Source organism: Capsella rubella, unplaced genomic scaffold (assembly GCF_000375325.1).
Source record: "Capsella rubella cultivar Monte Gargano unplaced genomic scaffold, Caprub1_0 scaffold_6, whole genome shotgun sequence".
In the NCBI taxonomy this organism is placed as follows: Eukaryota; Viridiplantae; Streptophyta; class Magnoliopsida; order Brassicales; family Brassicaceae; genus Capsella; species Capsella rubella.
The window spans coordinates 16509799-16533798 of record NW_006238918.1 but is presented as its reverse complement, the minus strand read 5'-3'; the positions used below and the strand labels follow the sequence as shown (position 1 = coordinate 16533798).

The following is a 24000-nucleotide window of genomic DNA, read 5'->3' as shown; positions in this document are numbered from 1 at the left end:
AAGTCCTCAAAGTTCTTTTTCTTTTTGTGTGGATCGTTCGTACAGGCTAAAATTGTAAACTAGCCTGATGAGTTGGACGAGTATAGTATAGAGACGTCATCCTCTGTTTCTTTGCAAGTTGCAATAATAAATGATTCCGGTTTGATAATAAAATCGCATTTAGTGAACCGAGAAGACACGTATCGAGTTTAAATGTGTGGTCGGAGGGAATAAAAGTGTGTGCAGCTTTGCTTAAAGAAGTCAAGGAAGGAACTTTAAAAAAGGATCTTGTTGGCCACAAGCTTCTCCCTTTACACTTTCTCCGCCGCACCATCTGGGTCAACAGTTGAACCCTCTCCATTACGCGTGTGCCTCTGACCATATAATATCTATACTTTATATAGATTATGTTTCATAACGTAGATCCTGTTCCATATATACATAAAACAATTAGTGGTTTTGATATGATATTATTTGATATATATATGGGACGTGAGATATACTTTGCTCTGGTCAACTGCCCTAGCCTAGCTTAGCTTGAAAAAATATTTAATCACGTTCAAAATTTTGATTTTATACGAATAGACAGACTTATAATTAAATCAGTATATATTGTACTTGCTTACCGGCCTTCGTGTAACCTTCCTTCAAACTCTAGCTAGCTCATCAGTTAAACTAACAAAACGAAGACAAATCCAAGTCAAGTGATCTTAAATCCAGCTCATTCACATCTATTCACGTGCCATGCAACATGATGCATATATATAAACACACACACAGAGACAAGTAATATATACTATACCATCGTCGACTCGACGCATACGTACAATTGTTTCTCTCAATTTACTCCCTGATTCGCCATGGCCGCTAACAACAAACTGATCCTCGCATTACTCTCCATGCTACCTCTCATCATCTTATCGGCAACAGCCACGTCATCAAAAAACTATGACGCGAAGGCCTACGTAGACTCATGGTGCCGGACAACCTTATACCCAAACCTGTGCGTCCGGTCGATGTCTCGCTACGTACGTTCACGGGCGATGCAAAATCCACGGGATCTAGCTAGATTCGCGCTTAAAGCCAGCCTCTTCCGAGCCAAGTACACAAAGGCGTTCTTGTTAAAAGAGGTTAAGAACCTAGAGACAACGTTGAGGCCCCAATACTACGCGTTGGTTCACGACTGCTTGACCCAAATCAGAGACAGTGTGAACCAGCTGAGCCTAGCCATAGCGGAGCTAGACAGAGTCAACAGGAGAGGGGGGAAGAGCCAAGGAGATCTAGACTGGCATATAAACAACCTTCAGACGTGGACAAGCACAGCTCTCACAGACGCCGAGACTTGCGTGAGTCAGTTCCCTGGACGTAGGATGAGCAAACTTAAGGCTACGATAAAAGGGAAAGTGAAGAATGTGGAGGAAACCACAAGTAATGCACTTGCCTTCATCGAGCACTATGCTGCTGCTAGGTACCGAGCCAGACGCCCCTAAGCCTTTATGTGTGTTTGGATCAGCAGATCTTGCCTAAATTTCCTCTTTTGTTACTTCTTTGATCTGGTCTATTGTTTAATTATATATGTGTAAGTTTATAACCAGTTGTGTAAATCGAACGTTCATATGTGACAGTAAACTAGTAAATCTCTTATATAGTAAAAGAGAAGTACATTTAGGATTTGGATTGGGTCAATTAAAAAAATTTAACCCGAAATCAGTAATTGGATATTTAGCTTATGCACTATCTGAAAATCTTGGATATTACCAGAGATATATTACCGACCATAAATGTTAACTTAAAATTAAATTACATTCCTCATTTGTAGGTCACTATATTATTAATTGCACCATTTAGAAAATCCCTATAATCACGTAATCATAAAGCAAAACACAATATTTAGGAAGCAATTTAGATATTTTCCATATTCAACTACAATTATTTCCTAACATATTTTTATGATTGTGTAATCAAATATTACGAGTATAAAACCGAAGATTAATGCAATTAATTATTGACTTCTCACGTTATTAACTAAGGTACTACAGTTAGATACTAACTAAGTTCAATAAAATTGGACTATTATATGGTTAATGTGTATGCTACAAGAAATACACTTGCAAACAAATAAAATTATAACAACAAAAAAATTACTACAACAAACAAAAATTTTAATATTCAAAGACACTCGGTTACTATAATTTTAGTAATTGCAATATCATATCTAAAACAAATAATAGCGAAATTAATACACAAGATTCGTTGGTTTATACTGTCTAAAATATATATAATCATCTTTATATTAGACGGTTAGTTAAGTTTTCTGAAATACTAGCTAATTTTTAATGTATGTTTCTACAACAATTATTAAATAAATTAATGTAACATCACTAATTTTTTTTATAGTGTGTAAAACATAAAAAAAAATGAAAATTTAGAAATTTCCCCCGCGCTGTAGCGTGGGTCCGATTCTAGTTGATATATAATTCGACTACCACGCAAAGTTGTTTACGACTGGAGAAACAGGAAGCAATTAAATTAATATTAGCGAGAAAATAATCAACAGCCCGTCTAGCTCAGTTGGTAGAGCGCAAGGCTCTTAACCTTGTGGTCGTGGGTTCGAGCCCCACGGTGGGCGATATTGTTTTTTACCTTCAGCTGAATACTTTAATGGGCTTTGAAATTAATGGGCCCGTTAGGTTATCGATCTGAAGAGACTATGAATGGCTCACTTACTCTTTTTTTTTTTTTTTTATGCATTGTAACATACCGTATAAACCCGACCCGACACGACCCCGATGCCGGTAACATAAATGTGGATTGTTCGATTAGCATAGGCTCTCTTCTTAGGAAAGAAAGAGGAAGTGGGAAGAAACACCGCCATTAACGGCTCGGTGCTCCAATTTTCATCATCATCATCGTTGGATCCGATTTGTCGGAAAGATGGATTCGGTACTTATAGTGGGCATTGCATCTGTTAGTCTCGGTGCGTTGATCGCCGTGCTCTTCTTCGGTAGCTACTTCCGGAAGCGGACATCGGAGGTGCAATCCATGGCTAAAGCGGAGCCGATCCGGAATCCCAAATCGATTCATCCTGTTCCCAAGAAGAATCATCCCAAATCTCACGCGACTGAAAAGGTAGGTTTTAAAGTGTTGCCCAACTCAACTGAGAGAGAGAGAGAGAGAGAGAGATAGAGATTTACGAATCCGAGTTTAGTTGATTTGGATGAGTTGACTTTAACGCCAGAGGCTTCTCTTTCTTCGTTTTTCGTTTTCTAAATTGCTTATTGAAATGCAGACTCAGAACAAACGGCATCATCCTTTAGACTTGAACACGTTGAAAGGCCACGGTGATGCTGTTACTGGACTCTGTTTCTCATCCGATGCAAGGAGCTTGGCCACAGGTTTTTTTTTTATTCTCGTTTTCAAGATTTTGTCTCTGGAGCAGCCTTCACTTCTTCACTGTGAACAAGTGTCCCCTTAGTTGACTTGACGATGATGATGATATAACATCTTACTTTAACATTTTCTTGATTTAGTTAGCCATTTTATGCTGTTTTACATTCTCATCACTTTTGCTCCTGTTTCTGTGGATAGCTTGCGCCGATGGAGTTATCAGGGTGTTCAAGCTAGATGATGCCTCAAGCAAAAGCTTCAAGTATTCCCTTCCTACATTTCTATTTTCCATAGATGATGTTATTTGGGTGTGAGTTTAATATTCAAGTATTCCCATTCTCATTATCCTACTCTTTTCTTCTTCTTTTTTTTTTCTATCTCCAGATTCCTACGGATAAATCTTCCTGCTGGAGGGCATCCAACTGCTGTGGCGTTTGCTGATGATGCCTCATCTATTGTTGTCGCTTGTCATACTATGTCTGGTTCATCTTTGTACATGTACGGTGAAGAAAGGCAAAAAGAACAGCAGGGGAAGCTTCCTCTTCCAGGGATCAAATGGGACCACCATCATATTCATGAGGAGAGAGCAGTCCTTACCATATCTGGAGCAACTGCAACTTACGGTACTGCTGATGGAAGTGCTGTCATTGCCTCTTGTTCCGAAGGTTTGAATTTCCCATGGCCATTATACAATTGTTTTCTATTTCGAGTTGCCTGTTGCTAACCTATATTTATATACTATTCTAATTTACAACACAGTCGTTGCTATGCCAAACTGGCTGCAGAATCCCTATTCATTTTATTTTTTATTATAACATTGCTTAAGGATGTTGCCTCTGGACCGTAATGACTACCCAAATTTTTATTATATAATTTCTGTATTCTTGTTACAAATGTCCTGCTCTGGTATATTTTTCGTTGTCTATTCCTTAATCCTTGTTCGTCATCAGGAACTGATATCATACTTTGGCATGGGAAAACTGGGAGGAACCTGGGACATGTTGATACAAACCAGTTGAAAAACCACATGGCAGCCGTATCACCAAATGGACGTTTTTTGGCAGCTGCAGCGTTTACTGCAGATGTGAAGGTAATTTTAAAATTAATTTGAAACCATTACGAGTGTAGTGACCATATCTCATGGCTTAGTAAGTGGTTTGTAGGTGTGGGAAATTGTTTATCAGAAAGATGGTTCTGTCAAGGAGGTCTCAAGAGTTATGCAACTGAAAGGCCACAAGGTATCATTCACTACCTATAGCATGCAATCCATCTCCAATGTTTAGGCTCTTTCTCACTTTTGTCTCGCAAACGTTTCATGTTAAAACCAATGCTACGGTGTCCAGAGTGCAGTGACTTGGTTATGCTTTTCTCCAAACTCAGAGAAGATCATCACCGCTTCAAAAGATGGTTCAATAAGAGTCTGGAACATCAATGGTTAGTAGAATTGTTTTAAATGTCTGCATCATTTTGATTGTTGCCATATGCAAAGCAGATCCTAGTAAGTAGTAACATTAGGGGATATGTTTTGGAATTTATGATAGATGGAATGATTTTGATTTATCAAACAAGTAACCTGAAAGGTATTGTATAATTATGTTGAAGTCCGCTATCATCTTGATGAGGATCCAAAGACTTTGAAAGTGTTCCCGATTCCACTTTGCGACTCAGGAGGCAATGCATTGCACTATGATCGTCTCAGCTTATGCCCGGAGGGAAAGATATTGGCAGCAAGCCATGGTTCCACGTTGCAGTGGTTATGTGCTGAAACGGGAAATGTCATGGACACAGCTGAGAAAGCCCACGAAGGTGATATGCTTATCTAGTATTCTCTTTTACCACCTATTCAAAACATTTCCTTGTTATACCTATGTTAACACTGTCGGTTGTATGTATGGATGTGTAGGGGATATCACATGCTTATCTTGGGCACCCAAGGCAATCACAGTTGGTATGTCTCTATCTGTCTGTCTGCGTGTTTCCTTATTGTCGTCGTACAGTTGTTTGTTGTCTAAATAATTTTTGCCTTTTTGGTGTCGTTGGTTCAGGGGAGAGGCAGGCCATGGTTTTAGCGACATCAGGGGATGACAAAAAAGTGAAGCTGTGGGAAGCTCCAAAGTCGTAATCTATGTAAACTTGAATACAGAAACACATAGTCCCTTGATCGATCACATGAGGAACATATACAAACGGCATAACTTGCGAGAACACTCTTAAAAGTTTTTTTGTTTGGAGTCCTGAGTTGGAGCTAAATGAAATTAGGTTTCTTCCTGTCACTCCTCAAGTGGCTTTCACCTTTTGAGTTTCTGAATTTTTGTTATAACTCCAGTCAGAACTGTCTATTTTCTAATACAAGGGTCGAACAAATAAATTGAGAGGCAAAATTTAAAGAAAAAGCAAGCAACGGGAAGAGGTATCCCGCACCGCAGAGAGGATAAACTAGGTTTTGTTGAACGACAAGGTTGAATGAACAATCGTAATTATTGATTACTCCGTGGCCATGCTAGTTAAATAACTTATACAACCAAAGTGTGAGAAACTGTTTTGGTCATGGACTCTCTGATGGGGCGAAAAAAAACGAAACTGGGCCAGAAGTATGTAAGGCCCACGAATAAAAACCCTAAAGCCTGGCTAAAAGAGCGCTCTCTCTTTCTCTTATCAACGGAAATTAGGGTTTCTGTTTGTCATCTTCGGCAGTCAGTCTCACAGAAGAAAGAAAGTGTGAGAATCTGTCACCATGGGTCGTATGCACAGTGGAGGGTTTGTTGTTCTTTCTTCCTTGTAATTCTTCTGATAGTTACGTCAATTGCGCAATCTAACATGTCCGTATCGTATCTGTAGAAAGGGTATTTCAGCTTCTGCGTTGCCGTACAAGAGAACGTCTCCGAGCTGGCTCAAGACTACCTCTCAGGATGTAAGTTCCTATCATCTCTGCTTTCGATTGCTTGCTTTTGTTGAATCAATACTGCCTTGCATATATATAATATATATTTGCCATTTCACAGGTTGATGAATCAATCTGCAAATTTGCCAAAAAGGGGCTGACCCCTTCACAGATTGGTGTTATTCTCCGTGACTCTCACGGTATTCCCCAGGTCAAGAGTGTTACTGGAAGCAAAATCCTTAGGATACTCAAAGCCCATGGTGTGTTGTGTTTTCTATTTTTCTTTGGATCTTCCTTTCTTCTACCATCATTTTGTCTTATGAAATTAATGCCATAATTTGCTTGCTTGCAAGGCCTTGCTCCTGAGATCCCTGAGGATCTGTACCACCTTATTAAGAAGGCTGTTGCCATCCGCAAGCATCTCGAGAGGAACAGAAAGGACAAGGATTCCAAGTTTAGGCTCATCTTGGTTGAGAGCAGGATTCACCGCCTCGCTCGCTATTACAAGAAGACCAAGAAGCTCCCTCCCGTCTGGAAGTAGTGAGTATCTCATCCATTGTCTCTTATTACTTCTTGCTTTCAATACCTCAAGGATCTCTCTACCTCTCTTAGCTAGCTAGTTTTGTCGAACACCAAAAAAAAAAAGACCCAAGTAGATTTCGTCTCTCTACATAGGTAGTTTGTTTGGAACAGCTTATGAACTACTATCATTTCCTAAACCGCTTTGCCAACATTGTCCTGTTGACACTTTTGCATTAAACAACCTGTCTTCTCTATGCCCTGCACTGACTTACACTCTCCATCTGCAGTGAATCCACAACCGCTAGCACCCTTGTTGCTTAAGCTGAAGTAGGTTCAGCTTTTGTGAGGAGGAAGATTCTACATGTCTGTTGCTTCTCTTTTGTTTTGATGAATTCTGAACTTTTTTAGTCTTCTTCATTTGTCAGGATTTGATATGTGTTTGCCTCCTCTTTTTATTGAATCTTATGCTACCCCTACTTTTTAAGAGAATCATATGATCATGAAGTAACAATTTCCATCTTATGCTCCTCTCGTTGAAAGAGAATCACGTGATCATGATCTCACCACTGGAAACATATCCTTTTGATTTAAGCAGTAGTATACTAATTATAGTGAATTGTACTGAGAAGCAAGATGGTTGGTTAAAGAGATTTGGATAAAATGGTAATGAGAGTGACAAAGAATGTAATCTCGAATTTATGGTTCCTATGGAGTATAAATCGTTTTGAGTAAAAAAAACATATACGAAGAAGACAGTGAGCCGCCAAAGAACCAACAAAAAGAGCAAGTGTTAAAAAGTGAAACAATCACAAGAATCTCAGAATCAGAAAGAGAAGCTACAAACTCAGGGCAGAGATGGTCAATCATGGATCAACTTGCAGCTTTCTTTCCGCCATTGTAGTAACCCAAATACCATCTGGCAAACTTCTTAAGACCCGTCTGAAGATCGGTGGTGGGTTTGTACCCGAGCTCTCTCTGGGCAGAACTGATATTAGCATGAGTGAAGGGCACATCCCCGTTCCTGGGCAACTTCATAGTGTTCCTCTTGGCCTTGACTTTGAGAAGTCTCTCGAGAATGGTGACGAGATCAGTGACAGGAACAGGGGAAGTGTTGCCGAGATTGAAAACCCTTAACTGAGCTGCGCCACGCTTTTTGCCACCGCTGCCTGTGCTCTTCTCAGCAGTGTCCAAAGCCCCCAAGCAGCCCTTGACAATGTCATCAATGTAAGTGAAGTCCCTAGCGACGGTTCCATGGTTGACCCCCTCAAAGATAGAGATGGGTTTGCCTTTGAGAATGTCTCTGGTGAAAAAGAAATAGGCCATGTCCGGCCTACCCCAAGGACCATAGACGGTGAAAAACCTCAAGCCAGTAAGGGAAAGGCCATAGATGTGATTGTAAGTGTGGGCAATCTCTTCACCAGCTTTCTTAGTAGCAGCGTAGAGACTAGCAGGTTGATCTGTACGGTCTTTCTCGGAGAAGGGGACTTTGGTGTTCAAGCCGTAGACAGAGCTAGAGGAAGCCCAGACAATGGCGGGTTGGGGATTAGCGGATTTGGAAACCTCGAGGAGGTTGACGAAGCCAGCGATGTTACTGTGGACATAGGAGCTAGGGTTTTCCATGGCGTACCTGACACCAGCTTGAGCAGCCAAATGCATAACGTGGGTAAAGGGGACGACTTCGAAGAGTTTCTTCAAGAGAGCAGCGTCATTGATGTCACCTTCGACAACAAAGACCCCGCTTCTCTCCAAAAGGGCCTGCCTTGCCCTCTTGAGGGATGGATCGTAGTAATCGTTGAAGTTGTCGAGACCGAGAACGCCGTCGCCGCGGCGTTTGAGAGCGGAGGAAACATGGGTACCGACGAAACCGGCGGCACCGGTGACGAGAACAGAGAAACCGCGGCGGAAACGGAGACGGGCGGAGGATCTAACACGTTTCTCCCAAGCGGGGCCGCCCCAGGAGTAGGTGCGAAGGGAACGGCGAGAAGGATCGGGATTGGAGGAAACGGGAGATCGGTAGAAGAAGATGAAGATCAAACCGACGAAGACGAGAGACCAAAAGGCGAGCTTGGCGACGGAAGATTGCCACCGCGTACGGTGGAAGTAGGGCTTGAACTTGCCAGGCGTCGAAGGGATATCATCAAGATGCTTCATTTCTCTCCAATATAGTTTATATATAAATTCGTCTCTCAGATCGGGCGATAATGGCGTCCCCAAGAGAATCTTCTTCTTCTTCTTCTTCTTCTTCTTTTTTCTTCGTCTTCTTCTTTTTTTCTTGGATGGGTTTGGTTTGTTTGGTGAGAGCGTTTATAGGCTTCTCCGATTTCAAAGGCAAGATCAACGATTTCAAGATTTTGTTTCTCTGCCTCTCTCTCTCTCTCTCTCTCTCTCTCTCTCTCTCTATTTTTGGTCTTTCTCTTCTTCTTCTTCTCTCAAATGTAAAAAAACTAATAGGGAAGGAGGACTACTCCGCTGCTGTGTACAAGAGAGAGAGAGAGAGAGAGATACACACACGACTCGAATACAACAAGATAGGAGAAGATGATGGTCAACACGAGGTATTGAATTGATGAGGGAGGCTGAGATTTAGCAACTTATTAAGACAGGGAGAGTCAAACCCCAACTCTCTCCATTTAACTATTTTTTACATCACTCTCTCCCTTTACTCTTGTGTGTTACACATTAATCTCTGATTTTTTTTATCTTCTAACCCCAAACAATTTAGCTAGATTTTCACTTTGGTTTTCCCTATAATTAATGAAGTTTTGATCATCCATCCATGTCCGCGATGGCTTTTTTTGGCCCTTTGCTATATATCTCTTTCTTTAGGGCTTCCTCTTAATTACTGTATTACATCAAACAACATTCGATGCAGAAATATTCCATCCAACATACAAACAAACATGTCTCTATAATAGCTCTTTGTAAGTATATTAATAACTACAAACAAACTGACGCACACATATACATGTTTAGTTGCTGCCCAAGATTATCTTCACGTGCAACTCTCTACAAGTCTCTAACGGTGGATTCTCTTAATTATTAATCATCTCTTAATACATCAAACTCAATGAATAATCCTGTATAACACTCCTTTTAGAATCAGATATGTAGTTTAGTGTATTCTCAAACCTCAACTTTCATTCATATTTTCGGTTCAAATCTCCCATTCTCATTTATTCTAAAGAGAAAGCATAACCCAATCGATTTATTGAGACTTAGTGACTAGTGGAAATGCACACCTACACTAAGTAGAATAACGTCTAACGTCTTTATGGATGGATTTTGTGCAAAAGACTTAGCAAAGGACTTTGGCGGCTGCAACAACTGCATCAACGCTGAGTCCAAATTTCTTGTATAACACATCCGTTGGTGCACTTGCTCCAAAACTGTCTACGCCGATGTCTTTTCCTGTCATCCAACCATCTTCTCCCACCCAAATGTCGACCTTCCTTCAATACTCACCCTTGCTGATACCTTTGAAGGTAGCACACTTTCTTTGTATTCTTCGCTTTGTTCAACAAACAGCTCCCAACTCACCAGTGACACTACTCTTCCTTCTTCTCTCAGCTTCTCTCCTGCCTTTGCAGCAATCTCTAGCTCCGACCATGTCCCCATCATGATTACATCTGGTCTATTACCTGTGGAGTTGTCTGAGATTACATATCCCCCTTCTCCACTCCCTCCACTGAAGTTCTAGGTAAATGAGGCAACTTTTGTTTGGATAGCGCCAGGATCGAAGGCTTCATTCTGTTCTCTACACCAACTTTGTATGCCCCTGCGGTTTCAATTTCATCTGCTGGCCTAAGCATCAAGATGTTTGGCATGGCACGGAAGCTCGCCACATGTTCTATAGGCTGGTGGGTCGGTCCATTTTCTCCAAGACCGATTGAAGCATGGGTCATTACATAGATAACTCCTGCTTGAGACAGCGCAGAGAGTCTAATAGCAGCTCTCATGTAGTCTTTCAAGACAAAGAACGTAGCACAATAAGGAATGAGCCCCGGGCTTTGACAAGTAATGCCATTGCAGATAGCTCGCATGATGTATTTCCTGACACCAAACCTAAGGTTTCGCTCTTTAGGTGTGTTCTTTTAGAAGTCCCCAAGCATTTTGAGCAATGTCATGTTGGATGAAGCAAGGTCAGCACTCCCACCGAGGAACCCGGGAAGAACCTTTGCAAGGGAATTCAAACACTGCTGGGAGAGGTTTCTTGTTGCATCTGCAGGACTCTCAGGCGTGTAAATCTGATAAACGAGGAGAAAAAAACCATATTAATCCCACCACAAAGGTTGACCGACTTTTAACAACATATTACATTCTTTCGATGCTTAAGACAAGATGGAACCTAAATTTTCCAGGCCTACCGGCAATGTTTTTTCCCAGCCAGTAGGTAAGTATAGATTTTAGTTATGCAGCTTCTTGTGGGTACTTCTTCTCAACTTAGCATTCCATTCTGTTTCAAGAGCAGCTCCTTCAAAAAACCAATTGTATAAATTCATCGTTACAGATATTTGTTTTGCAAAAAAGCACATCTTATCCCAAATCAATTAAGAAAAACATCAACACATTTGTTTAAAACCATTTTGTTTGTACATTTTTAAATAACAGCAAAATCCATAACCAAGCCAAGCCACATGACAAGCGTGATTTTGACTGACATAGTGGATAACTTAACTAAGAGTGATAAGAAGATGGCTTACCTTGATCAAAGTGGGTTTTTCTTTAACAGCCTTAGCTTCCTTAATGGCAGCACGGATTTCATCAAACCATGTGTTTCCATTCTTCACCCATATAACATGCCAACCAAGACCCTCAAAACGTGTTTCCACATTCTCGGTAAATGCTATCTATGTGTCAACGTTAATGGAAATGTGGTTATTATCATAGAAAGCTATGAGCCTCCCCAGACCCCAGTGGCGCGCAAGAGAGCAAGCTTCATTGGCAATTCCTTCCATTTGACATCCATCTCCAGGAATAGAATACCTACAAAAAGCTGAAGTCAGAACCTTTCAAGTGAAACGTAAGGTAAATACTTTAACTTATCAAACTAGAAATCTAAGAAGCAAAGAGCAAATAGTTATTACGTGTAATGGTGACAATTTCACAGTCTGGTTTGTTAAATTTAGCAGCCAAATGTTTCTCCACAAGTGCCAAACCAACAACATTTGCAATTCCTTGGCCAAGGGGGCCTATATACAAAGGAAAAGAGGCATAATAAAACTTAGTGCTGGATAACACAATTGAAGAAATCTTGTTCGTTAAAAAAGCAAGAGAAGCAAACCAGTGGTGACTTCAACACTCGAAATTCTCAGGGTGTCAAAGGAGTCCTACTTTCCCACTGACGAAAATTCTTCAAATCTTCTTCCTAAGTGACAGCCAAATTGATTAGTGAAGGCTCTGATACCGGAAAGAGAAGATAGATATCTAAGAGAAAGAGAGACGTGGTGACGATCCGTAGGGAGAGGATAGAAAGGTTTCGATGAAGATCGAATGAGGAAAGAAGCCTGCGACGAAGTAAGCAATGCCATTTCTGAGAGAGAGAGCTTTTGTTTTTGGTGTTTCTTCGACCTTCATTTGTCCCTTAGATTAGAGGAAGGGAATCGATTACTGATCGCTGGATCTGAAGAGAATTGTTGCCTGTTTTACTTTTACAACGACGTCATTTCCTTTCCAAGTGAAGTTTTAAATATTATGGAAAATGAGTCAGAGGCGAACAACCTTCACGTCGTTGCTACAGTACGATTCATCCCTCTTTGGGCCTCAAAGCCCAATAGTTAAAGGCCGTTCAGTCATAAAATTTCACTTGCAGGCCATGAGGCCGTTTACTCAGATTTGTAAATGTCTATATCTTTTGGTTTTGTTTTTATGTCTATAAATTTCATTCCAAGATTGGGTTTGCATATCTTATAGAGAGATTTAAGATTGTAGTTCTAGCTTGAGTTTTCCAAGGTCATTATTTACAGCCTATGTCGAATTACTTAGGTCAACTGCTGGTTTTAGATGACACGTACGGCATATTTGAGTCTAGACTAACTTCACATATATATTCACTACCGGAGGATATCGATCCGAAGAGATGTTTAATCCCAATTGTGGTTTTTTTTTTCCTAATCCATAATATATATTCGAAAAAGTATGCATGATACAAAACCATAGATATCAAGCCCTAATTAGCCCCGATATATTACCTCCATACAAAGAAATACAATCAATATCATTTATTCATCAATGCATATATATATATATATATATATATATATAATTTATCAATATATAAAAAGTTGGTTCGCAGTTACAATATAATAGAATATAATAGCCATACAATCTTGAATCCAATCCTTATGCGTATACATTTTTTATATATCAACATATGAGAAAGCTTGAGAGAATAACACCACATGACTAGCGATACGTAATTCATCAATAAGCAATAGAGATGAATCAGGTTTGGGAGTTGTGGTAATAACAAAGGTAAGAGGGGTCAGCCATAGGAGCTCCAATCTGAGAGTGAGGCTGAAGAATCCTCACCTGCCGTTTCAAGAACTTGGTGTAACGGATGGCTTCGTCCAGCATGGAGGCCGTGTCCATCTTTGCCCCGCCTGGCACGATCCGCTTCAGAATTCGGATCTTCTCGCTGATCCTTTCCCTACGCCGACGAGCAACCACCGTCTGAGGATCGTCGCTTATCCTTACGTTGCGGCGGTTCGGCTTAGGGACTGTCGAAGGGTCGATGTCTACGGGCTGCATGACGGCGACCATGTACTGCATCTCCTTCATCGCATCCATCTCTTCATCGTATTCTTCATCGTCTTCTTCCAAATGAATTAGGGTTTCGGGAGGTGGATCCAACATGAGCTGAGGAGGAGGATCATGGAGAAAAGGGTACTCTTCTTGTGTGATAGGATCGTTGTTAGCTTTGTTCCAATCCATGAGGGGATTATGAGGTTGAGGCTCCATCATGCTGTTCTTGGTTGGATCTGCTTTTGGACGAGACCCGCACTAGACTTTTCTTTTTATACATACCATTTTCCATTTTCATCTTTTCTTATTTCTTTACATATATTTTTATTTTAATTTTACTGACATCCTTGACTCGATTAAATAACCCAATGCGTATACCTTTTCCTACAACACAATATTGTTGTATGATGAATTATTTAACCATCATACATCTGTGTTTTTATAACTCAACTATTTCCTATGTAAAATGTGTGACTGAATTAATAAATATGTTTTTTTTACACAGCTTTAACGTAAGGTTTTTTATTACGTTACTGTATACATTTTGTATAGGTTATGTATGCAAGTTTAATATCACAATTCAGTCTTGCTTCATGTTGATGTGTCTACTGATCGAGGGTCAAACTTGCTTATGCTGGCTTTTTATTAGTTGTCGTGTCCCGTCATCTGTTTACTTCGCACTAAATTATCTGTCTCCATATATAGATAGGTAATTATTTTGTATTTTAGGCCGTATAAATCTCCAGCAAATTAATATTTCCGAGTCCTTTCTCTCAAGCATAATTTTGTTAATTACTCCAATACCAATACCCAATGTTATTAAAAATTTCTGGTTACTTTGAAAATTATTTAAAGGTGTTTTAGTTAGTTAGAGAATTATTACCAAAATGTTTTTTTTTTTGAGAATTATTACCAAAATTTTCATAACGAACCAAAAAAAAAAACATTTGAAAACATATGAAAAATACAATTAAATCAAATTTTATTTAGCTAAAATACCTAGCTCCATAGATAAAATCACAACCGGCTAAAAATATTATTTTATAGAAATTATTCTATTTCATTCTAAAACTGTTTTGATAAAAGTTTAGCATTACTATTAGAACATTTTTTTAAAAAAATAAACATCAACAAAAAGGGTAAGTTTTACAGCAAATTGAAATATTTCCTTCTATTTGTTTGAGACTGATCAATTGCATATATATGCATGGACCATTTCCGCTAACTAATTTCATGCACTCATTTGTGCTTGTTTATATAAACCTTGGTTAGAACCATTTAAATTTGTATACGTACGTACGGAGCAATACAAAGAAACACATATAAAGCAAAGTCCTATAGACCACAAAAGATAGAAGAAATAGTGTGTGGTCGAAATCATGGTTACTCAAAAAGCAAGATCAGTAAGGAGGGATTAAAATTCTAGGGTTTTTCCTAAGGGCGGACAAGGAGAGAGACTTTACGAGGTTAGGGCAAAAAAGGAGCGTTGCACTTTAGTGTGGATACCATTGCCATAAGGAAGCATAAGTCGCTCTTGTAATAGTTACTCAACACATGTCTCCATTTTTAGAGTGCTCATTATTTTGACCTAATTCAATTTCTTCTCTCTCTCCCCTCTTCTGACAACTCCTATACACCAAAATAGGCAATTTAACATCAGTGTTCTTCTATTTCTTGTCTTTCTTCTAAATTTAAAACCCCATGCACGGTTTCTTCAACATGTAACATTCAACGGCCTTGATTTGATCCTAAGGAATTTAATTATGAGCTGGATACGATAAATGACTCTTGTTCAACGTCCATCTTCTTTATGAACTCTATAACATATAATGTGTATGCATGCATTAGTAGGTGTTCTTAATATTAACTTTGTTTTTGTTTTTTTTTTTTTGACGATTTATATATTAGGATCGTCTCTCTCCCCCATAACTCATTACACGAAGTGGGGACGGCTTCATCGACATTAAGGTATTGTCCATGATTTAAATTTCTCAATTGGATAAGTAAACATATTTATATGTATAAATGATCACCACTAATTATCTTGAATTACTAATCGATCCTCTACATGTCATTGTCCACACGAAATTTCTATTTAGTTTTTCGTTCATTTCATATAGGTATAAAATCGACCAAACTATCAAAAGGAGATGATAGATCACGTCTTCTTTTCACATTGCCGGCTTAACTAGTTCAAGACAATTAAAAGATTCACGCCTTTGTTCATACTTGATACAAACTTCTTCATCAAAAGCTAATTTAGGCATCAACTATTATATACAATTAATTAGTTATGTTTAAGCTCTTTACTGTCGTCCCGTTATACCATATAACAAATCCTATTAATTAATTGGATTAGTTATTAGGATGATATATAGAATGTTAAAAATACTGTCATGCATACATGTTTGAGATAAATTTGTCTTTTTTACTTGAGTCATACATCTCTGAACGAACGCAATTAATTAGATTAGGTGAATCTCTTTTAGTGTTTATATAAAACGATCTCAGAGGTGATGGGGTCTGAACTTTAACTGTCCAGGCACCTTGATGAGTTAGGCGTAAACTGGATGTAACATAAAAGATTGAGTGGTGCCCTTAAACGTCCATCCACACGGAGAGCGAAGCACATTTGTATATATTGCGGATCGGGCAAGATATGAATTCCTTTTGGCACAATTTCAAATATCCAACTTAATTATCCCTTTACACAATTCATCTAATCCACAGGCATTTTACGCTGCGCGACGAGGTAATCTAATTAATACGGATTCAAGTACCGGATGTCTAAAATATGTCGTGTATATGGTTTATTCACTCATTGGTAATTCTTATATATGAGCTACGTACGTGTAGACTAGGTTTGACGTGGTACTAGCTAGTCTTCCGTTACACACCTCTGGCTCTATGTGAATGGGTTAGCCCAATGTTCCCTCTCGTTCGTAATCCCTCTACATCCACAATGAAGGAGCTTTGTGTCAAAAAAAAAAGAAGAAGAAGGAGCTTTGTGTCTCCTACACGAGAGAGGTGAACGCTATTAAGTCCCGCAAGAAGGATTTTGTCAGCTGCAACGCAAATATTATGTCTTCTCAAAATCTAAGTATACTACAAAAGAATCATATTCAAATAAGCAAAAGAATGCCAGCGGTGAACATTTGGCAAAGCTGTGACTTGCACGAGAGTATATATCACAAGTAGAGATAAGGTTTTTTTCAGTTTTTTTTTTTTTTTCTAGTTCAGTTTTGTTTGAGGAAAGAAGAAGAAGAAGAAGAAGCGAAAACTTGGAGAAGGTGGTTCGCTCCTCAGCTCATCTCCGGCGTCTTCAACGGCGCCGGCTCCTCCTTGCATCTGAATCCGTAGGCCCTCCCCTCCTCATGGGGAAGCAAAAGCGTCTCCGCAAATCCTCTTCGGGAGTGCCTTCTTCCTCTCCTAAAGGCCTCCCCTCCCCCTCTTCTATTTCTCCCTCTGGGTCTCCTCAGATCCCTTCGCCGTCAATGGCTGTTGAGTCTTCTTCAGCCAAGAGTGTACTTGGCGCGGTTCCCCAAACCTGCTCGGTCACCCCCCAAAAATCAATTTCGCGATCTGTAACAGGTCCGAAAGGTTTAGGTCAGAATGTCGAGACTCCAGTGGCTGCTACCGCGCCCAACTTGTCTCTATCTGTCCCTACTCAGGTTGATTCGACCCCATCCAAGGAATCGAGTCCCTCCCCAGCCCCTGCGCAAGCCGCTCCTGTAATGGATGCTGCGGCGACCCCAGAATTAACAGTGGCCTCTTCTTCAACAGAGGTGGAAAATTGGTGTGCTCTGTTCAAAGGAACCTCCAAAAGACTTCAGAAATCAGGAAATGCATTCACTCTTCCAACGGGCGAGTCGTGTGTTCAAATTCCTGATTCTATTATCGAAAAGCACAAGAAATCGTGGGAATCTTTCATCCTAGGGCAATTCTACTCCGATCCGCCGGCTCAAGGAACGATTCACACAATAGTTAATGGCATTTGGAGTAAGCAGTTTAAAGATATCTCTGTCTCCAAGATGGAAGGTAACTCATTCCTGTTTCGAATTCCAAATGTCCAAACTCGGAACAGGGTCCTTAATCAACGACTTTGGCAAATCGAAGGACAAACTATGTTCGTCGCCAATTGGGAGCCGGGACTTACTCCTTCTAAACCCGAGCTCTCCTCTGCCCCCATTTGGCTTGAGCTGCGGAAAGTCCCATTACAATTCTTTAACGAAGATGCCCTTGCAAGGATTGCTAGCCTCGTTGGCCATCCTCTCTACCTTCACCCTGAAACATTGGGTAAAAGAAACCTGGAAGTTGCTAAGGTCTTCACGATCATTGACCCTCGGAAGCCTCTTCCAGAAGCAGTAAACGCTCAGTTCAGTTCTGGCGAAATCTGCAGAGTTGAGGTCTCCAGTCCCTGGATGCCTATTGTTTGTGCTCACTGCAAGGAAGTGGGACATAGCTTGAAAAGATGTAATTCGGCCCCGATAAAATGTTCGGATTGCAATTCCACTTTGCACACTCCGGACTCTTGTCCGCGTCTTAAAGCTAAACCTCCGATAGAAAAGACAAAGCATCGCAGGCGCCGCTCGAGAACTCCAAAACCTGTCCCAAAAGTGGGAGAATGGGTTGTTGTTGGTTCTCCGCCTTTAGCTATCAATCTTACTGATCCAAAGAATGGCAAGAGCACTGCCACTTCGCTCCCTCGGGATAAAGGAAAAGCCATCCAAAAGGGCCCTGCTTCTTCATCTTCTTCTTCAGAGGAGGAACCTGATTCCTCTGACATTCCATCTGATCCATCTGAAGAGGATTACAGCGATTTGGAAGACGAAACGAAGTTCATGGAAGTGCTGTCACAGCGACAACAACGCAGTGCGAGGGGCAAGGGCCCCAAATCCAAATAATTTTTTATGTATACGGAAATTTTTTGTTGGAATGTGCGCGATCTTAATTCTTCTTCTCATCGCCGCGGTTTTAAAAAATGGCATAATAGCCACCAATCACTTTTTGGGAGTCTCGTGGAGACGCATGTGAAGCAGCCAAAGCAACAGAAGTTTCTCAACACCATGTTGCCTGGTTGGTCTTTTGACAATAATTACAACTTCTCTGACCTTGGTAAAATTTGGATACTTTGGCACCCTAGCGTGAAAGTCCATATCATCTCCAAGTCTTTGCAGATGATCAGTTGTGAAGTCTACTTTCCAGATAAAGATGATGCTGTCATTATGTCCACTGTTTATGCAGCTAATGATGATGCAACTCGCCAGGAACTGTGGGAAGAGCTAATAAATCTCTCTACTGGTTCCAACCTATCAGGCAAAGCTTGGATCGTGCTTGGGGACTTCAACCAAACTTTGCATCCTTCAGAGCACTCTTCAGCTGTTAGCCCAAATGTGGATAGTCCTACCCGACGCTTCCAAGATACTCTTCTTCAGACTGGTCTGGTGGATTTAAACTACAGGGGGAATACATTCACTTGGTGGAATAAGCAAAAAAGGGCTCCTGTTGCCAAGAAACTAGATCGCATCCTAGTTAATGATAAGTGGTCTACTTTGTATCCATCTTCCTTGGGTTATTTTGGGGATCCTGACTTCTCTGACCATGCAAGTTGTGAAGTCACTTTGGACTCCTCCTCCCCAAGACGGAAAAAGCCTATCAGATTCTACAACTTCCTTTTGAAGAATCTGGAGTTTCTTCCTCTTATTGGTCAGCACTGGTTCTCCTTTAATATTGTTGGCTCTGCAATGTTTAGAATTTCCTGGAAGCTAAAGGCTTTGAAGCAAGTCATAAGAGATTTTAGCAAAGTGAATTACTCAAATCTAGAGAAACGGACTGAAGAGGCTCATTTAAGGCTCATCTCAGCTCAGAGCTCAACCCTTCTCTCTCCCTCGTTAGCCAATGCTGAGCACGAGTTGGAAATGCAGAGACAGTGGCAAATCCTCTCCACTGCAGAGGAAAGTTTCTTCTTCCAGAGATCGAGAGGTACCTGGATGAGAGAAGGAGACATGAATTCTGCTTACTTCCACAAAATGGCTTCGGCAAGGCAGGCCATAAATCACATACACTTCCTTATTCAGGGCAATGGTGAGAGGATTGATACTCAGCAGGGAATACATAACCACTGTGTGGATTTTTTCAAGAGCACCCTTGCTCAGCCCCAGGTTCAATCTCTATTCATCCAGGATGATATATCTAACATTTTAAGGTTCAGATGCTCCTCTTCACAGCGAGATTTTCTGGAAGCCCCTATCTCCCCAGAGACCATCCGTGATGCTTTTTTCTCTCTCCCAAGAAATAAAGCAAGCGGTCCAGATGGATACACCCCTGAATTCTTTTGTAGCTGCTGGCCCATTATTGGGGGAGAGGTTACTGAGGCAGTCTTGGAATTCTTCAAATCGGGGCAGATCCTCAAACAGTGGAATGCCACTAATCTGGTTTTAATACCAAAGATCCCAAATGCCTCTAAGGTAACGGATTTCAGACCAATCTCTTGTCTCAACACGGTGTACAAAGTAATATCTAAGATTTTGGCTGACCGGCTTAAAAAGATCCTCCCATTCACCATTAATCACGCCCAATCGGCCTTCATGCCTGGCAGACTTTTGTTGGAAAATGTGTTATTAGCTACTGAGATTGTTCATGGCTACAACAAGAAGGATATTGAGCCAAGGGCAATGCTAAAGGTGGATATCAGGAAAGCATTTGACTCTGTCAGATGGGATTTTATCACTTCTACCCTAAGGGCAGTGGACATGCCTGAGCGCTTTGTGGGCTGGATCCTAGAATGTAGATCTACTTCAAGTTTCTCGGTCACAGTAAATGGTCAATCTGGAGGGTTTTTTAAAAGCACTCAGGGCCTAAGACAGGGAGACTCTCTCTCCCCTTATCTGTTTGTGTTGGCAATGGAAGTCTTCACGGGCCTTCTACACTCTCGTTATGCTTCAGGGTACATCTCCTATCACCCTAACACTGAGGAGCTAAATATCTCTCACTTGATGTTTGCAGATGATGTTATGATCTTCTTTGATGGTTCATCTTCTTCTCTTCATGGCATATATGAGACCCTGGATGATTTTGCTGGGTGGTCTGGGCTTCATATGAATAGGGAAAAAACAGAATTATTCCATGCAGGCCTTAACCAAGCGGAAACTGAAACCATTGCTGACTATGGATTCAAATTGGGGACCCTACCTATTCGTTACTTAGGCCTCCCTTTGATGAGTAGGAAGCTAAAAGCTGCTGAATATGCTCCCCTGCTGGAAAAAATAACAAAGCGGTTCAATGACTGGGCGGTCAAGTCTTTGTCTTTTGCGGGTAGACTGCAACTTATTGCCTCAGTAATCTCAGGGATTGTTAATTTCTGGATCTCAGCTTTTATTATTCCTTTGGGCTGTTTGAGGAAAATTGAATCCCTTTGCTCTAGATTTCTGTGGTCAGGAAGGATTGATAATAGAGGGATGGCAAAGGTCTCTTGGGCTCAGGTTTGCTTACCTAAAGAAGAAGGAGGATTGGGATTAAGGAGACTTGCTACATGGAACAGGACTCTTTGCCTCAAAATGATCTGGCTCTTATTCTCTTCTAGTGGCTCTCTTTGGGTAGCTTGGCATAAATTTCACAATTGGAATCCAAGAACCTGCTTCTGGAATCAAGTGGAGAAACAAACAGACACTTGGAACTGGAAATGCATCCTAAGGATGAGAGATCTAGCTGAAAAGTTTATCAGGTGCAAAGTGGGAGATGGTACGAGAGCTAGCTTCTGGTTTGATCATTGGACCCCTCGTGGTCCCCTCATCAAATACATTGGAGTTGAAGGGCCAAGAAGCTCGAGAATCCCTTTGAATGCTAAGGTCTCTGAGGCTTGTAACAGGGAGGGCTGGCTCTTAGCAGACCCGAGAACGGATAATGCAATGAATCTTCAAGTCTATCTCACCACAGTCCAGCTCCCGCACAATTCTTCAGTTGCAGATTCTTATGATTGGGAGGTGGAGGACCATATTTGTGAGGGATTTTCGTCTTCTAGGACTTGGTCTGCTCTTCGTCCTCGGGCAAATCAAGTGGATTGGCATGATATCATCTGGTTTAAGGGATGTCTTCCTAGGAATGCGTTTACGCTGTGGGCTGCAAACCTAGATAGACTTCCCACTAAAGATAGATTGGTCCGTTGGGGAATGAATCTTAACCCAATGTGCGATCTCTGCTCCGTGCAGCCTGAAAGTAGAAGTCATCTCTTCTTAACTTGCGATTTTGCCTTGTTCCTTTGGCATCATGTAAGTGTAAGGTTAAACTTCCATCACCTCAGTTTCAGTTCCTGGGCTGAGCTAATTGCTTGGACTAAGATGAGAAACAAATCATCTCCGACAACCCTCAGGAAAATCGTGGTTCAAGCTGTGGTCTATGCAATCTGGAAGCAAAGAAACAACTTGCACCATAATCAGGTTTCTGTCCCGCCATCGGTGATCTTTAAGAACATTGATCGTGAGGTCAAGAACGCAATTACTGCCCGCAGATCCAGGAAGCTCTTCAAGAATCTTATGGCTCTTTGGATACGTTAGGTTCTGAACCTAAGTTGTAGCATTGTTATGTTTTCCTTGTTTTAATTTTTGCCAAGGACTCATATGTAAAGGTTGAAAAACCAAACGTTCATATCTATGATATTTGCAATTTAGCAAAAAAAAAAATATATCACAAGTAGAAATAGAGAATATATATATATATATATATATATATATTTTTTTTTCTTTGTAACAGGTTTTTTGTATATAAAAAGATGTCATATGGGTTTGTAAGTTTATTAATTTATAGAAGTAATATGGAGGAGTATCCGCCTCAGTTTTGAAGTCGTTCCATATATATGTTGTTAATCATACGTACGCTCTAAAGAGTTGTCAATTTCACTTGAATTCATAACATGGGGAATCATCATTTAATAAATAGTCATCAAAAATCACAAAGTACCATCAAGATTCTTTCAACATGCGGCATCGGGTAACAATCTTCCTGAAGTCATCCATGCTCAGCTGAAACCCCAAAATCAAAGAAGATCACAAATGGTGGTCGAGCATTAATAATAATATTTCCAAGAAGCGTTATACTACAACTTTCAAGTTACCATCTACCTTTCCGTCCTTATCCATGTCAAAGCAACGAATCATGTCTTGTAATTCCTCCTCCGTCCATGTGAAATCATGCATGGTTGCCATATTCGCCACATCTCTCAGAGTAATGAACCCTTTTCCCGCTTCTGCAATGCAAGGATGATCCAATACAGGCAGAGAGAGTCAGTGGAGTTAGAAACCCCATATGTAACCCCCAAAAGAAAAAAATGGAATAGAAAACTAGAAAGATTGGCAGATATGTATTTTACCATCAAACTGATAGAAGTAAATGACCAATTCATCATCCGTCATCTGCATTTTGCTCATATATTCCTAGGAACCAGACAACAGACTAGTTGAGGACAGGACAGAACCCTCTTAAAGACTGTTGATGAGTTGGGTAATAATTGATGTAAAAACAAACCGTTTTTTTCTTCTTCCAACTTGCAGAACCCTGATCGTTTCTCATAGTCTTGGTAGGGGTAGTAGTAGGAGAGCCTCCTGGAACAGAGTCCTGCAGAGAAAGCGCTATTGCCTGCAGTAGTAGCCAGATTGGAACAAAAAACAGATGTTAAAGTCGTCAACAAGTTAGAAGCAAAGCCAAATGCAGAGCATGGGAATGACAAAATACCTTCTCTAAGTCATCATCCGTGTCGTCGTCTCCAATGGGATCTGTTCTATCCAATTTTTTCTTAGAGAAGACTCTTGTCTTGGATGGGGAGGCCTTGTCCATCTTCTTCTTAAAATTGAAGTCAGAAGAAATACAGAGTAACAAAGAAGATTCAGAACTTAAGTAAGACCAAAATTTTGAAAAAGAAAGAAAAGAAAAGAACAAGCCTTCATCTTCATGGCAGAGAGAATAAGCCATCATTCACTACTCACTACTTCATTCATTCCAATAATAATAAAGAGTTGATTTTTTTGTACCTTTCTTTTACAGGTTGAGTTATCAAAAAAATCATCGTCATTGTCATAGTCATCATCATCATCATCATCATCATCATCATCATCGGGGGGTGTATAATCACAATCATCGTCTTCCTCAGGGGAACTGCGATTTGCTCTACGTTTTCGGGAACCCAGAGGAAGGACCTTTGCGGCGGATTTAAAGATGCCAAGAGCTTCCAATCTGGCTTTGTTCTCAGCGATCCTGGAGAGCCTCAGCTTCTCATACTCCGAAATCTTCCCCTTAGGCTTTGGTTCACGGCAAGGGTCAGATTCATCGCCGGAGCTCGCCGCCATTGAATCTATGGAGGGAGTTAGGGATTCGGTGGTTTCCCCGGTTGGGTTGGTTACTTTTGCCGCCTTCCTCCGATCCATTCCATTTATTGGGCTTTCAAATTATATTATATGGGCCTCCCTTTGAACTTTCTAAAATAACATAATTAAGAAAAC

General features: G+C 40.6%; 7 protein-coding genes and 1 non-coding gene across 9 annotated transcripts; 4 read left to right on the top strand and 4 right to left on the bottom strand.

Annotated features, from left to right (window-relative positions):
- Positions 1 to 745: 745 nt before the first annotated feature.
- On the top strand, positions 746 to 1608 carry LOC17882141 (pectinesterase inhibitor 9). The gene has a single exon (XM_006288596.2). The coding sequence runs from the start codon at positions 840 to 842 to the stop codon at positions 1467 to 1469; it is 630 nt and encodes a 209-aa protein (XP_006288658.1). The 5' UTR covers positions 746 to 839; the 3' UTR covers positions 1470 to 1608.
- Positions 1609 to 2535: 927 nt separating this feature from the next.
- Positions 2536 to 2608, top strand: TRNAK-CUU. The gene has a single exon. It is a non-coding gene; the product is annotated as a tRNA-Lys (tRNA).
- A 167-nt stretch (positions 2609 to 2775) lies between these two features.
- LOC17883660 (transducin beta-like protein 2) lies at positions 2776 to 5734 on the top strand. The gene is made up of 10 exons (XM_006287755.2): positions 2776 to 3108; positions 3269 to 3374; positions 3568 to 3628; positions 3751 to 4031; positions 4317 to 4456; positions 4530 to 4604; positions 4710 to 4800; positions 4969 to 5172; positions 5270 to 5314; positions 5412 to 5734. Exons 1-10 carry the CDS (start codon positions 2914 to 2916, stop codon positions 5486 to 5488), a joined length of 1275 nt encoding a protein of 424 aa, XP_006287817.1. The 5' UTR covers positions 2776 to 2913; the 3' UTR covers positions 5489 to 5734.
- Positions 5735 to 6008: 274 nt separating this feature from the next.
- Positions 6009 to 7280, top strand: LOC17882138 (40S ribosomal protein S13-2). Its single transcript, XM_006288787.2, has 5 exons — positions 6009 to 6123; positions 6205 to 6277; positions 6369 to 6507; positions 6601 to 6787; positions 7057 to 7280. Exons 1-5 carry the CDS (start codon positions 6101 to 6103, stop codon positions 7088 to 7090), a joined length of 456 nt encoding a protein of 151 aa, XP_006288849.1. The 5' UTR covers positions 6009 to 6100; the 3' UTR covers positions 7091 to 7280.
- A 156-nt stretch (positions 7281 to 7436) lies between these two features.
- LOC17883663 (UDP-glucuronate 4-epimerase 3) lies at positions 7437 to 9178 on the bottom strand. Its single transcript, XM_006287752.2, has one exon. It carries the CDS (start codon positions 8918 to 8920, stop codon positions 7640 to 7642), a length of 1281 nt encoding a protein of 426 aa, XP_006287814.1. The 5' UTR covers positions 8921 to 9178; the 3' UTR covers positions 7437 to 7639.
- A 711-nt stretch (positions 9179 to 9889) lies between these two features.
- LOC17881536 (transketolase, chloroplastic) lies at positions 9890 to 12297 on the bottom strand. The gene is given in 10 exon segments (XM_023780382.1): positions 9890 to 10183; positions 10186 to 10440; positions 10443 to 11013; positions 11134 to 11161; positions 11163 to 11208; positions 11211 to 11301; positions 11470 to 11616; positions 11679 to 11752; positions 11854 to 11958; positions 12174 to 12297. Coding segments are annotated over 10 exon segments (1560 nt in total). The 3' UTR covers positions 9890 to 10064.
- Positions 12298 to 13210: 913 nt separating this feature from the next.
- On the bottom strand, positions 13211 to 13802 carry LOC17881698 (transcription factor IND). Its single transcript, XM_006289548.2, is given in 2 exon segments — positions 13211 to 13739; positions 13741 to 13802. Coding segments are annotated over 2 exon segments (591 nt in total).
- An 8483-nt stretch (positions 13803 to 22285) lies between these two features.
- LOC17881572 (nucleolin) lies at positions 22286 to 24000 on the bottom strand. 2 transcript variants are annotated; one of them, XM_023781131.1, is made up of 6 exons: positions 23533 to 24000; positions 23237 to 23344; positions 23030 to 23140; positions 22875 to 22938; positions 22627 to 22751; positions 22286 to 22527 (listed from the first exon to the last, which is right to left on the bottom strand). In XM_023781131.1, the coding sequence occupies exons 1-6, from the start codon at positions 23923 to 23925 to the stop codon at positions 22468 to 22470; spliced, it is 861 nt and encodes a 286-aa protein (XP_023636899.1). In that variant the 5' UTR covers positions 23926 to 24000; the 3' UTR covers positions 22286 to 22467. The 2 variants fall into 2 exon arrangements, with proteins under 2 accessions (XP_023636899.1, XP_006288390.1); XM_006288328.2 differs by having other exon boundaries at positions 23237 to 23341.

What these genes read in the sequence shown, in the direction of transcription:
- LOC17881572 (XM_023781131.1), bottom strand. Translation starts at nt 23,925, where the DNA reads ATGGATCGGAGGAAGGCGGCAAAAGTAACCAACCCAACCGGGGAAACC. An exon ending in GTTGGAAGAAGAAAAAAACG is followed by an intron (nt 22,939 to 23,029) that starts GTTTGTTTTTAC and finishes TCTGGTTCCTAG; the next exon opens with GAATATATGAGCAAAATGCA. An exon ending in TTACTTCTATCAGTTTGATG is followed by an intron (nt 22,752 to 22,874) that starts GTAAAATACATA and finishes CTTGCATTGCAG; the next exon opens with AAGCGGGAAAAGGGTTCATT.
- LOC17882141 (XM_006288596.2), top strand. Translation starts at nt 840, where the DNA reads ATGGCCGCTAACAACAAACTGATCCTCGCATTACTCTCCATGCTACCT.
- LOC17883663 (XM_006287752.2), bottom strand. Translation starts at nt 8,920, where the DNA reads ATGAAGCATCTTGATGATATCCCTTCGACGCCTGGCAAGTTCAAGCCC.
- LOC17882138 (XM_006288787.2), top strand. Translation starts at nt 6,101, where the DNA reads ATGGGTCGTATGCACAGTGGAGG. An exon ending in GGTCGTATGCACAGTGGAGG is followed by an intron (nt 6,124 to 6,204) that starts GTTTGTTGTTCT and finishes TCGTATCTGTAG; the next exon opens with AAAGGGTATTTCAGCTTCTG. An exon ending in TCAAGACTACCTCTCAGGAT is followed by an intron (nt 6,278 to 6,368) that starts GTAAGTTCCTAT and finishes GCCATTTCACAG; the next exon opens with GTTGATGAATCAATCTGCAA.
- LOC17883660 (XM_006287755.2), top strand. Translation starts at nt 2,914, where the DNA reads ATGGATTCGGTACTTATAGTGGGCATTGCATCTGTTAGTCTCGGTGCG. An exon ending in CGTTTACTGCAGATGTGAAG is followed by an intron (nt 4,457 to 4,529) that starts GTAATTTTAAAA and finishes AGTGGTTTGTAG; the next exon opens with GTGTGGGAAATTGTTTATCA. An exon ending in AAGAGTCTGGAACATCAATG is followed by an intron (nt 4,801 to 4,968) that starts GTTAGTAGAATT and finishes ATTATGTTGAAG; the next exon opens with TCCGCTATCATCTTGATGAG.